A 13,606-nucleotide genomic window follows, 5' to 3' on the forward strand; every position below is an offset into this window, starting at 1 on the left:
CTTGTATTTTGCACATCTTTTTTCATTTAATTTTTTATTGCACTATTCAAAAGGACCTGTCCACACCGGATTGGGAACTGAAAACACTAAAACAAACCTGGTCCCTCACTGAAGGACCTTGAGAAGCACTCTCTTAAAGCACAGGGCCTGGCACATAGTAGGTGCTCAAGAAATCACAGTCAAGACAACTGAATTTGGGCCAAACGTTTTCTCTCTCTGGTCTAAGACAGAAGTCCTGAGATGTGAGCTCTCCGGTGGGAGGTGCAGACCGGGAACCCCAGGACAGGAGCTGCTCAAGGGGGCTGCCCCTGCTCAGCGTGACCAGGCAGCAGGGTCCAGGCCCAAGCAGTCCCTTCCCCTGTGGGTGCCTGCCTTGAGGGTTCTTGCTCAAAGGTCCTTCTCAAGTTCTGGGAGGCCTGGAGTCTCAGACCTGGCAGGCATCAACTCTCAAAGGTTCCTGAATGTTCTAAAGTCTGAGCGACACCAAGGCTTTGGAGGCTCTGAGAGTGACGAACTCTGTGGCGTCCCAGTGTCCTTGTCCAGTATACACGTGAACGCCAGTGGGCCACTCTCGACACTTTGTTTCTTCCCCTTTGTTTGCTCTGCCGGTCCCCACCCCCAACTTGCTCCTCTGAAAGCCTTGTTTTTGCCACAAAAAGCTTGGGAAAAAATCAAGGGGCCCTGGCCCTTCGAGGGAGCTGCATGCAGGGAAAAGAGAGGAATGTGGTAGAGGGTACAGGGGAACCCCAAGGGACTGAGGTGGGCTGAGCTGGGAGCTCACGGTGTGGGGTCGGGGGAAGCTCACCTTCAGGTCCCTGTGGACAATGTTTTTCTGGTGACAGTAGTGCACAGCCGATACAATCTGGGGGGAGAGGGGAGAGAAGGTCAATTACTTATGGTCCCCGAACCCCTCAGCCTTCCTCAGAGACCCCGTGAGCCCACTCACAACTAAGCCCCTGGACCCAAGGCCTCTCCTCGGCACAGGCCAAGATGCTGGGGCCTCACATCCTGACTCGGTCACAGCAGGAAATGCTGTGGGACCTACACAGACACACACCTCCACTCAGACACCCAGACAGCCTCACAACCAGATCTTAGGATGCCCTCCAGGCAGGGACATCGGCACCAAGACACGAAGACTAGCCCCCTCCTGACTTTCACATCTGGACATGTGCATGAGAATGTCGCACACCTGTAGGCGGTCCCGTGGCCCCCACACCCCAACAGCTGCGTCAGGACCGCTGGACAGTCATGGACTGACACCCTTCCTCAGATCCCTTTACCCATTAAACCCTCCCACCTGCTGAACCCTTAGCTACAGGGGCTCCCTCACGTCTACATTCCCTCTTGCCCCCACACTTGAGCACCCCCACACCTGCATGACCCTTACATACACCTGTCACATGCCCAGACAGCAACACACCCTCTTACCCACCTGGACACCCTCACAGCAAACACTCCCATTCACCAACCTATATACCCGTACCTGGGCCCACCCCCACCCTCACACGCCCGTACATCCTCACTGTTGCCCATCTGAAACCACACCCCTGGCTCCCAGGTGCCTGCACGCCCTCTTACCCACAGACTTACACCTGCATCTGGGCCCCCCTCACCCTCACACACTTCTACCCAGCCATCTACACACCTGCGACCTGGGCGCCCACATGTCCGTTTCCCGCACATCATCGAATCCACACTCCTACACTCACACCTCAGCGCCCTGGTACCTTCAGGTCCTCTTAGTCACACTCAGACACACTGGACACACCCTACACCCACATATCTGACACCTGGGCACCTTCCTGCCTGACTCTCACCCACTGAATGGGGCACCTGCACACCCACATCTGGATATCCTCACACCTCGTGTCATCTGCACACCCATGGACACCCAACTCTCTAGCTTCACCCCCATCCCGACTTAAGCTACGCCTCCCAGTCACTGGCCAATCCAGAGCCACGCCTAGCAATCAGGCACCCCTCCCGGCCCCGCCCGCAGCCGTAACCCCAACCTGTCGGAACTTGGCTCGAGCTTCCTTCTCCTTCATGCGGCCATGCGACACGAGGTAGTCAAATACTTCTCCTGTGGGGCAGAGGCCAAGGGGGTGAGGGTGGGGCAGAGGGGGAAAGAGCGAGCAGGGTGGGGAGGGCAGGGGCCTCACCAGCACTTGCATATTCCATCACTAGGTACAGCGTCTTCTCGGTCTCGATCACCTCAAAGAGCTTCACTGCAATGGGCAGGGGGTAGGTGGTTACGGAGGAAGAGACCCCCCCCACCCTCAACCCACATTCAGTAACTATATGGATGTGATGAACCATGATACCCCTTACTCAAGAACACTCAATGGCTCCCTACTGATGACAAGATTTTCCATTCCTCGGCCTCACTTCGCAACCTTTTCTATTTTCTCTCTCAGAAGCATGTCAGCTCATCTCCATGAGGCCAGGGATTGTGGCCGTTTTCTCCACTGCTGGGTCCCCAGCACCTGGCACATAGTGGCCACTTCTGGGCACCTTTCTGCCTGACTCTCTGTTTGTTTACTGAGGCAACAAACAAAGGATGAAGAAATGGTGTGGCCACATCCAGGCCAGGCCAAATCCTGCTTCTGTCAGTAAAGAGGCCTCTCTCTCTCCTCTGCCTAATGATAATGACAATGACAATGGTCACTACTGATGACAATAATCAACCCGGCTCCCACAGCTTAACTCTGAACTAAGTGTTTTGTATGCACGATCTTATCCAATCCTCACAATGACCTTGATGTAGGCCCTCTTATCACTGCCGCCCCAGAAGAGGAGACTGATGCTCAGAGAGGTTAAGTGACTTGGCCAAGGTCATAGAGCCAGTGAACAGAGATACTGCTGTGAGAAAAACAGGTCTTTCTAACTATTATAACCATCAGTTCTCCCATGCCCCTGACACGCTCCTTTCCCAAGTGTCCTGGTGGGTAGCCTCTGAGCCCACTGCCTTCCCCTCCTCACCGATGTTGGGGTGGTTTAGACCCTTCATGATACGAACTTCTCGGAACAGCTGAAAGAAAGGAAAAAAGATGAGGGTGGTTGGTTTTGAGGATCCTCCTCCCAACCTTACCCCCATGTTCTCCCTCACCCTGGCCTCACCTTCTGCAGACTGCTGGGGTTCAGCTGGGTTTTGTCAATGATCTTGATGGCAACCTGGAGGTAAAAGAAGGGAGGGGGGAAAGGTCAAGGTGCCCCAACTCAGACCACCCGAGATGTCCTTCTTTGCCTCCTCTCACAGAAAACCCTCAACCTGGGCCATTCCCAATGGATGGGAATCTGGGCCGCAGGACGTTTGCACATGCTGTGCCCACCATGCCCAGCGCAACCCTTACTTATATAAGAATAAGGAAATATTCCCTATTCTGCAGTGGGACCTGGGTGAGGCTGCTCCAGGGGCTCGTGTGAGTATGTGAGAGTGACCGAGACCTTGAGGGAGCCCCTTGTAAGGACATCTCAGACCATTCATCTATCATGTCTTTGTTTTAAATGCACAAACTGTGGAACAACAAATAATAACTGTAGCTAACATTTACCAGCCAGTCACATGTGCCAGGCCCTAGTCTGTGTGTGTTACAAATGATAACCCTTTTAATCCCCACAACACCCTTATGAGATGAGTGCTAGAATTATTCCCATTTTACCAACGGGAAAACTGAGGCACAGAGCCATTCAGTTACTTGGCCAAGGTTACGTGGCCAATAAGTTTGTGGTCTGGTATCTGAACTCATGCAGCCTGACGGAGTCTGCTCCCTTAAACACTTACATTCTAAAATATATATATTGTTTTAAAAGATCTTTGAGGTAGTCATCATGGGGGTTGGGGGTCAGAATGTTATTGGACTCTCCTTATATTTTCTTCGTAGTTAAGATTTTCTTTTATTTTGGGGTAGAGCACTGTTAAGTTTTTCCACAGCAGAGGGGCCTTTAAGTCTTAATGCAGCATTAAGTCTATAGTTTTTACACAGGGTTTGGGGCCACCTCCAACTGCCCCCAGATCCACTGGGTTAGGATTCTTCCCCTTAGAAGCCAGTCCTCTCAGAACCCCCTGGAATCACACTCAAGATCCACACAAGAGGAATGATGTGTTCTTTGTGGGGGAGAGGGTCCCTTGGCTTTCCTCGTATTCTCACAAATGGGTTTTTAATTTTGTCAAGCACTCTGTATGCCAGTATTGAGGCGATCATATGGTTTTTCTGGAATCTGTGAATGTGGCGAAATACAGGAATAAATTGTGAATCTGGAAAGAACTGTGCATTCCGGGGATAAGCCCAGCTCTGTTATCGCACGGCTTTCTCTGATTTTTGTACCTGCGTCCCACGCAAGGCTCGCCCATAAATTCATTTCTTATCTGCTTTTGCGGTTGTGGTCAAACTCGCACTTAACATCAGCTGGGCAGTGGAACTCTTTCTTTAGTCTCTGGAAGGACTGGCACAAAATGGGAACGTTTGGTAGGATTTTCCCATAAAACCACTGGTGCCTGGTGTCTTTTGTGTGCAGAACATGGAGAGTAAGGGCAGGAGAGGGTTCATCCCACGCAGGAGAAATCACTCCGGTCACCTGCTCTAAAACTGAAGGGGGTGCAGAGGAGTCAGGAACCCACCCGCCATCTCTTTTCCTGCTTATTGTGACTTAGAGAAGCCCCATCTAGGTCCCACCGTCTGCAGTAATGTCGCCATACTCAGGACATGTGCCCGCTCTGCAAGGGGAGGTAGGGCGAGTATGTAACTGAGACTGCCAATGAACCTTGTGTTCTCCTCAAGATCACCGGGAGATTTGGTGGAATCAAAGTCCACCATTGAAAAAGGGAGGTGGCCCAGGCTCAGACACAAGCGCCACACAGATTCTTAAAAACACAGCACATAGCTCTGCCTGTGATATGAGATTTCCTGACAATTTCAAGGATGCCTGAGATTAGTTCTCTTCTCCTACAAAAATCTGTTCTGGAAAAACCTGAGTTGTTCTGATCTGTCCCAGAGAGAGGCAGGGACTTATCTGAGGTCAAAAAGGAAAACGATGGCCAAGCCCACCGCCCACAAAGTGCTGGCGCTGCAGGACTGGGCCCTGAGCACCCACCCCCCTCACTCACCTCCCGGCCAGTGAGGATGTGCCGGGCCAGCTTGACTTTGGCAAAGTTGCCCTTCCCGATGGTCCTCAGCAGGCGGTAGTTGCCCACGTGGGGCTGCTCCTCGGGGCAGGAGGCGATGGAGTTCCGGCAGCGAGCACCCAGGGAGCGGCTGGACCAGGATGGTCCCTTGTCCGAGGAGCGGCCACTGCCCAAGGTGCCATGCTGGGTGGGGGAGACAGAGTATGAGCAGTGGGCAGCGTCCGTCCGACCCTCCTTTGGTGGAACCCAGCGCTGGGGCAGTTAACTCCGGCCATGGCCACTTTTCAAGCCCAACCCAGGGAGAAGCAAGACGCCTTTGGGTCTCCCATCTTTTCAAGATGATGCCTCCAAGAACAAAAACCGTGGGCCCCCGCCAACTCTGCAGCATCCAGGTCCCCAGACATCAGGCCTCTTCTTTGGCCCTCCCTATGGTCCGTCTACCCACAACTTCCTTTTCCAATTACCGGGACCTCCATCAGCTCCATAATATTTTATTCCAAATGCTGCAGCTGTCAACCCCAATTAACACTGACCTCAACCTGGTCTCAGCACTCCACCCCAAGCCTCACTGCCCCCAATGTCCTATTTTCTCCATCACTGTCCCCAGCCCAGCCCCCAAATTCCAAGCCCAAATGTCAATACTGTATTTTACATCCAGTTTAGTACCCCTAACATTTTCTTCTGATCCCAAATCCAACTCCAAACGTAGTCACCAACAACTCTTCGTTTTGCCCTGACAGCATTCTAGCCCCACCATCTTCCTTGAAAACATTCCTGCTCCCTCGCTTGCCCCCCTCCAAAACACTGTGTCTCCACGCAAGCCCTGACCTGCTGTCTCCACTGCCATTGCTCCTCTCTGTCCCCAGCGTTCTGTTCCTGCCATCCTGTCTCTCCCCACTGCAGGTCACCTGCCTGCTCCAGGCTGCCCTGTCCTGATTGTGAGCCCCAGGGACTGTGCCTCCCTTTCAGGGCTGGGGCCCAGGGTGCAGGTGACGAGAGGCAGCCATAGGCCCCCGCCAGGATGGCTCTGCTCCGACCCTGTGCCCTGCCCAGAAAGCTGAGGAAGAGAGAAGGACAGGCAGGTGAGGAGACGAGGGCTGGGCGTTGCTCCTTGCAGGGAGTCTGCCAGGCCACTTAACAGGGATGATGACCAGTATTTAATGAGTGCTGGCCATTAATGCATCACCAACCCCATTTCACACGTAGGGAAACTGAGGCCCAGAGCCGGGATCTGAGCCCAGTTTCCCTCAGGATTGATCTTCTTCCCTACCACCATAGGTCTCATGCTGCCAGGCTGTTCTTATTGAGTAGCTTTTACTAGCGCCAAGTCCTGGACCAACACACACACCATCTACACTGAGCGCCCAGAGCCCATAGGGCGGCACCTGCAGCCTCATCTTCCAGAGGAGAAACTGAGGCCTGGGGAGAAACTGTGCTTGTCAAGGTCATACGAGAAGCAGAAATATAATGTTCCAAACTCGGGGCAGAAACAACTACCCCTGCTGAAGCCCTGGCCTCCAGTGTGGGTCCAATTACCATCTGCATTCTCCTGACAGGGACCCCAAGGCCAAGGTGGGGTCACTACCTTGCCCAAGGTCACAGGGCAGGTGGAGCAGAGTGCCTGGGCTTCAAACCTGGGCCTGCAGATTCCTGGGTGCTGAGCTCTTTCCCACATCCCACCGGGCTGCTCACAACCCCAGGCCTCCAGAGGGGGGAGGGGGGAGGGTGGGAAGGGAAGTGGAGATTCTGGCAGATAAGGCCCCTGATCCCCACCGAGATAACAGCTTGGAGAAGAACCCCCATCAGGTGGCACCAGGGGAGCCAACTGGCTGTGGGCTGGCACCCAGTGGAGGTAGTGTGGCTGAGGAACCCCTGCAAAGGGCAGCTGGGGCAGTGGGTGACAAAGCCCCCAGGGGCCGGGGGCGGGAGCTAAAATTGGCTGGCACCACCAGCTGGCCCAGCTCCCTCCTGCCGGCTGGCGCCCCAACACCAGGCCTGTTGCTAGGGAACCTCCAGAGAGGCTGGGGGTGGGGGGCCTGGAACTTGGGGTGGGGTTGCATGACCCCACATGGCTATCAACATGGTAACCAGGTGGTAGGAGACAGGGCTGCAACCTCAGATTCCAGAGAGAGGGGAGTGAGGCTCTGAGCAGGTGATCCCAGCCAGGACTGAGAAGCAGTTCTTACACACTCGAGTTGGGAGGAGAGGAGGGGGGATTAGACCTCCCCAAATCCCCACTGTGCACAAATCTGGACAACAAAAGGAGGAGGAAGGGCTCGTATGAGTCCCATGTTACAGATGAGTAAATTGAGGTTCAGAGGTGAGGTCACCTCCCTGAGGTCACGCAGCTAGGGAGGGATAGAAACTAGATTTAATCCATGCTTATCTGAATAATCAAAGTAATAATAATAATTCATAATAGCAGCTATAATATGGCTGACCCTGTGCATCTTACTCACACAATCTTCTTGGCTCCATAAAGTGTCCCTAACAGGGAGGTACTATCACCAACCCCATAGAGAGGCGAGTGAGTCTCTGAGCAGGGAGTGGATCTGTAAGTTCGGCAACAACTAGGACAGCCCTGGGTTGAGAATTCACGGCCATCTGACTCACATCCACAGTCACAACAGTGTGAACATGTGCCGAGAGCATCCTGCGCGCCAGACTTCACCCGGATCATCCCAAGTAATCCTCGGAGGGACTCCCGGGATCATCCCCATTTCCCAGGGCAGGCAACTGAGTCTCAGAGAGGGAGAACCAGGAGTCTGAGGACACAGTCACACCGGCTGGTGGAGCCAGCGTTTGAACTCAGGCCTGTGGGCTCCCCGGCACTTTCTGTAGTGACTAGAGAGGGTGGGTGGGTGTAGGGGTATCTCATCAGAGACGCCAAATCAGAGTCTGGCCTTTAGCAGGACGGGTGGCAGTGGTGGAGGTGATGTCTGTGAGGAGGGGTCCTGCAAGATGAAGGGGCCGAGATAAATCTCTCTGGTGGAGATCTGGGATGAGAGCTTGGGGGAGGGGGGAGCAGGGACCTGGTGCAAGGCCTGGGGGACAGGGACAAAGACCCCAGCTGGGAGGAGTCTGGTATTGGCTGGTGGGTGTTCAGAAGCACTGAGGGCAATCAGAAACCAGGGGAATGGGGCAGGAGGGTCTCCCCAGGGCTGCTCTGGGCTGTGGTACAGGGATGGGGGGCCTCGCCACAACAGGAAGGGTCCAAGCCATGCGGCAGCGGAGTCAAGGGCCAATGACTCCTGGGCCTGAGGCCTAGGTCTTGGGGAAACTCCTCGAAGCCAAAAAGGGGGTTTTGTAGGAGCAGCCCTTGGAACCAGAGAAAGGTCTGGGGCCTGCAAGTCCAGACCAGGGGGCTTCCTGGGCAAGAGGCAGCCCAGAGGAATAAAGGCCCAGCCTGCGGGGGTCACGGGGCCTAGAAACTTGGGGAGAAAGAAGGCTTCCAGAAGACAAGAGAAGCGGGCTGAGGGCCAGGGCAAGGCCAGAGGCTGGGAGTCCAGGAGTCTTCTGGAAGGAGCACCTGGGGTCAGCCGTGGGAGCTGGGAAAGACCTCGGAAGCTGAGGAGGGGGCTTCCCTGGGGGGCCAGACCTTCTCCGGGAAGGCGGAGGCCCTAAGGCAGGAGAAGGGACAGGGGCCTGGAGGTCTAGGGGAGGAGATGGTGTCCCGCAGGAAGGGCCTGGACGAGGAGGGGGCCGAGGCGGGGCTGAGGCCTTGGGGAGGGGGCTTGCCTGAAGCTGCGCTGACCCAGAGAGGATGGGGTCTGGGGTCAGACTGGTCCAGGGCCCAGAAACCCGGGACTGGGCTGGGGGCCTGGGAGTTGGAGGCCAGGGCTTCCTGGGAGAGGAAGAGCCCAGAGAAGGTCCAGCAGCGTCTGGGGGACCCGCGGTGCTGGGGAGCCGGGTACAGGGCTGCTGGAAGACGGGGCCCAGGCCTGGGCGTGGAGAGACCTTGAACAAGCTGGGAAGGGCCCTGGGCCAGGGAAAGGTGGAAGCCGGCTTCCTGTGAGGGGGTGCCCACAGGAGCCCGAGGGGCGGAGGGCTGGGAATGAGAGGAGGGGGGCTCCTGGGGAGCCCGGCACCCAGATCCGGCCGGAAAGGCCGGAGCCAGAGGCAGGACCCGGCCAGGCCTTCCTGCGGGAGGACCAGGGCTGGGCCTCGGGGTCGCGAGCCCTGCAAATCCGGGAGGGAGGGGGCCTGTGGTCGCAGGAGGTCGGCCTGAAGGGGAAGGGGCTCAGGGACGCCCCGGAGGAGGGAGGGGCCCTGGGAGGCAGGGGAGGGGGCTTCCTGGAGGGGAGAGCCCCAAGCGGAAGCGGTCTACGCGGGGACGAGAGAGGGGTCCCTAGAGAGGGGAGCCCCCGCGGGTCGGGCTGGCTGAGGAGTGGGGGAGGGTCGAAAGTCCGGGAAGTCCGGGCGGGGGTCGGGAGGTGGCGGGCCGGGCCGCGCCCGGGAAATGAGGGCAGGGCTCGCGCGGCGAGGGGCACAGCAGGTTCAGGGGCTCCGCGGCCGGACGCGGCCGGGGCTCCCTCAGGGGCCGGGCCCTACTCACCGTGTCCGAGTTCCGATCGTTGCCCGGGGCCAGCGCCGTCCGCGAAGACATTTTCTCCGGGTCCCCGGGGACTGGGCGGCCGGGTGGGGGGGGACAGGGGTGCCGGGGTCCCCTCTTCCCCTCCCCCCCCGCCGGCCTGGGGACGCGAGCTCAAAAGGCTGGGTGCCGTGAACACCCGGGTTCACGCCGCGGGAGAGGGGGCAGGGAGGGGGAGGGAAGGAGACACCTAGGGTCCTAGTGGCCCCGCGCACGGGGGGCCCAGGGCGCCATAGGGGCGGCGGGCGGCGGGCAGGAGGGCAAGCGGGCGGGGGCCGGGGAGGGGGCGCGGAGCCGGCCCGGGCGGCGGCGGAGGGAGGCGGTGGAGGGGCCGGGAAGGAAGGGACGTCAGGGGGAGGGGCGGGCAGGGCGGGGCCGCCGAGACCCCGCCCCCTGCCGCCGGCCCTTAAAGGCGCAGCCCGGGGCGGGCCGGGGGCTCTGGGGGCGGAGGCAGGTTTGAGCTCGCTGATGGTTTGCATGTTCTCACAGGACAGTGGAGACTCACCGGAAGAGAAGGCGAGGGGAACGCCAAGGCAGAGCGCCAGAGACGCAGAGAGACAAAAAAAATAAAGAGGGAGAAGCGCAAGGAAAGAGACACAGACAAAGAGACAGAGATACAAAGAGAACAGAGACACAGAGGCAAAGACTGAAAGACTCACGGAGAAAGAGGAGAAGACAGAGACAACGAGATACACACAGAGACGCAAAGACCTGTGAAGGGAATGGAGATAAAGAGAAGGGGCAAAAAAGCGCACAGAAGCAAGAACCGGGCAGATCGCACTGTCCGCCTTCTCCCGCCCCCGTCATGGAGCCCAGGGAGCTTTTGGGGACACAGGGCTAAGGGTGCAGGAGGGATGGTGTTCTGGGCGGAGCCACTGCAGAGGAATGACCTTCCACCTCCCAGAAAACTCCAGACCGCAAGGTTGTGGGCTGCAGTCGCCTCTCCTCTGCACCCCAGCCAGGGTCGGAGGACTTTCTCTCTCCAGCTCTGTCACTCACGGCAGGCATTTGCCCTTTTCAGGCCTCTGTTAACAGTTTATAAAGGGGGGGTGGGGGCATCTGCACGTTGCCTTCCTGGCAGGGCTGAAGCAGATGCAAAGGCTGAACTGAGGCCACAGAGAGCAAGGGCTTCCCTGAGGTCACATAGTCCTGGGAGGACCACCCATGACCTCTAGACCAGAATGGAATGAAAGAGAGAGGGGTGTTGCATAATCCTGGCCCCAGGATCACACAGCCCTTGGTTAGGGTTTATGCCCTGCCCCCCTCTATCTTCCTGAGCCTCAGTTTCCCTTTCTAAAAAATCGGTGTAATGACAACAGCAGTATGATGGAGCTGGCTCAAGCGAGCTGATTGTTAGTCTCAGGAGTTTTGGAACTGGTTGTTAAACAGCCATTACTAAAAATTAAATTATGCTGCTCTGACCCATGTAACTGAGTTGTCTGGGCACTGTCTGGCAAAGCAAAAGGTCACCAGTTCGATTCCCAGTAAGGGCACATGCCTGTGTTGCAGGTTTTGTCCCCAGTTGGGGTGTGTATGAGAGGCAACCAGTCCATGTTTTTCTCTCACATCAATGTTTCTCTCCCTCTCTTTCTTCCCTCTTTTCCCTCACTCTAAAAAGAAATAAATAAAATCTTTCAAAAACTTAAATTATGAAAACATACAATTAAATAAATTATATTTAAAACAAAGGTAATAAATACTCATCACATCCTAATCATTTTACTATTATCTGTGATCCTGAGGTCATTTACATCTATTGTATCTGCATAGTGAAACTGCTGTATAATGGGCTACTGAGCATCCCCCCTCCCAAAATAAACACTTTCAGTGACATCACCTTGACATTAGCCATGGTGGGAACATTGACACCATGGAAATTGGCAAGTGCTATAAATTGAGGCTCACCATCACCACCTTCTAGAGAGCTGGCTGTTAAACCTTTACCAGCGTATCCCTGATGGATACTCTCAGCTACATAGACTCATAGAGGCTTCCTCTTTGCCAGGCTCTGAGGGCTTTGTCCTTTCTGCACCCCATGAAGTTGAACCATCATTATGAACCCCATTTACAGGTGAGGAAATGGGCCCACAGGAGAAAAGTCACATGCTCATCACACAGCTGGGCAGCTACAGGGCTGGAATTTGAATCCAAGTGCCTTCAAACTCCAGAAGTGGGACTCTTAATGACTATGGTTACCTGTCCCTGAATAATAATAGTAGCAACCTCAGTCTGCAATAAATTAATGAGACTATATAAGTAGTTCACATGGAAACCGATTAGAGCTTCATAAGTGGGTGGCATCACTGTTATTATTCAGCAACTGGGGCTATAGGAGTCTCAGGGATCGTGGGAGGCAGAGAAGGAAGAGTTTAGGATGGTTTAGAAACTTTGAGATCTCTAGGGCTCTGCTGGGTAAGGGGTGGAGTCTTGGCGATGGGTTGGGGGAGCTGAGTCACCCCTAATCCCGTCACAGATCTGGCACGGAGAGCTGCAGTTCTCCCACGCACCACACGGGGGCAGAAGATCATCTCTCTACACAAGGAAGGTCCCACCGTGGCTCCCTGTCTTAATATTATTGTCCCCACTCCATTTCCCAGATGAGGGGACTGAGGCTTAAAGAAGAAGAGGCTACAATATGGATGAAAACAGTATGCTTAACGAAAGAAGCCCAACACAAAAAGACCACTTGTTGTATGCTTCCATTTATTTGCGGTGGCCAGAACGGGACAATCCATGGAGCTGGGAGGAAAGGGAATGGAGAATGACTACTAATGGGTTACCAGGGTTTATTTTTATTTTTACTTTATTGATTTTAGAGAGAGAAAGAGGGGAATGGAGAGAGAGAAAATCATCAATTTGGTGTTCCATTTATTTATGCATTCATTGGTTGGTTCTTGTACGTGCCTGACAGAGAATCGAACCTGCAACCTTGGTGTATCAGGACAACGCTCTAACCAGCTGAGCTACCTGGCCAGGGCGCAGTGTTTCTTTTTGGGGTAATGAGAATGTCCTGAAATTAGGTCGTGATGATGGTTGCCACCACTTGGTGAATATATTAAATACCACTGAATCATATGCTTTAAAAAGTTGAATTTTATGTGAATTAATCTTAACAAAAATAAAATTTGAAAAAATGAGAGGGAGATGTTACAGTGATCGCATCCCCTAACAGGCCCCTTGGTGCCAACCTGGGCCACCTTCTGATTACCACAGGGCCACGCTGACCTGAGGGGGGCAAAACCCATCCTCCTTCCCTCTAGCCCCTGTTCCAAAGCCCATTGTCTGGCAAACCCAGTCCTTGGATAGAGGCATTCAGACCTTGGAATCTTAACCCCTGGCCTGCTTCTCCCAGCAGGAGCTGGGAAGAAAGCAGTGACCCCTGAGCCCAGACCGTGACTCTAATGCTGACCCTAACTCCAACTTTGCCTATTCAAGTGATCGCTCATCTCAACCCAGCACCTGGGACGCTGTGCCTGAGCCCCTGCAAGGCTACCTATGCCTAAAACCCAGACAACTAACCTCACCCGATACTCAATTCATTCCCAACCCCAACTACACCTGCCACCTCCATCCCCAGCTTCTGCTCTGACCTATCCCTGTTTGTGCATTCGGTTAACAAACCTTTACCAAGCATCTAATCTGTGCCAGACACGTGTCTAGGGACATAAAGGTGAACACCTGAACCATCTGCTTTGAATTTACTTTTGAGTGGGAGAGTCAGGAAATCTGCAGGAGAGACAGAGGAGCCTGATTGGTTCACACTGTGGAAGGTCGTGTGAAGGAATCCCCGGTTCAGAGTCATGTCTGGGGGAAAGAGTGTAGGGGGCAGGAGCGCTTTGGCTGGGGGGTGGTGTCTCCCATGAAAAGGGACACTGGAGCAGAGACCA

At 55.0% G+C, this 13,606-nt stretch overlaps 1 protein-coding gene across 2 annotated transcripts in view; it reads right to left on the bottom strand.

Annotated features, from left to right (window-relative positions):
* Window positions 1–9,998, bottom strand: part of MARK4 (microtubule affinity regulating kinase 4) — a 28,982-nt gene extending 18,984 nt beyond the window's left edge. Inside the window, exons 1-7 of one of the 2 annotated variants that reach the window (XM_090261016.1) lie at window positions 9,684–9,996; window positions 5,111–5,311; window positions 3,124–3,177; window positions 2,986–3,034; window positions 2,166–2,231; window positions 2,016–2,086; window positions 806–862 (exon numbers count right to left, since the gene is read on the bottom strand). In XM_090261016.1, the coding sequence (XP_090117142.1) occupies window positions 806–862; window positions 2,016–2,086; window positions 2,166–2,231; window positions 2,986–3,034; window positions 3,124–3,177; window positions 5,111–5,311; window positions 9,684–9,734 (549 nt within the window). In that variant the 5' untranslated portion in view covers window positions 9,735–9,996. Of the gene's footprint in view, window positions 1–805; window positions 863–2,015; window positions 2,087–2,165; window positions 2,232–2,985; window positions 3,035–3,123; window positions 3,178–5,110; window positions 5,312–9,683 lie in introns of both variants that reach the window. The other variant, XM_090261018.1, reaches the window with a different exon arrangement.
* Between the last annotated feature and the right edge of the window lie 3,608 nt (window positions 9,999–13,606).

The sequence above is a fragment of the Furipterus horrens genome, unplaced genomic scaffold (genome assembly GCF_987537825.1).
Source record: "Furipterus horrens unplaced genomic scaffold, mFurHor1.1.pri manual_scaffold_13, whole genome shotgun sequence".
Classification (NCBI taxonomy): domain Eukaryota; kingdom Metazoa; phylum Chordata; class Mammalia; order Chiroptera; family Furipteridae; genus Furipterus; species Furipterus horrens.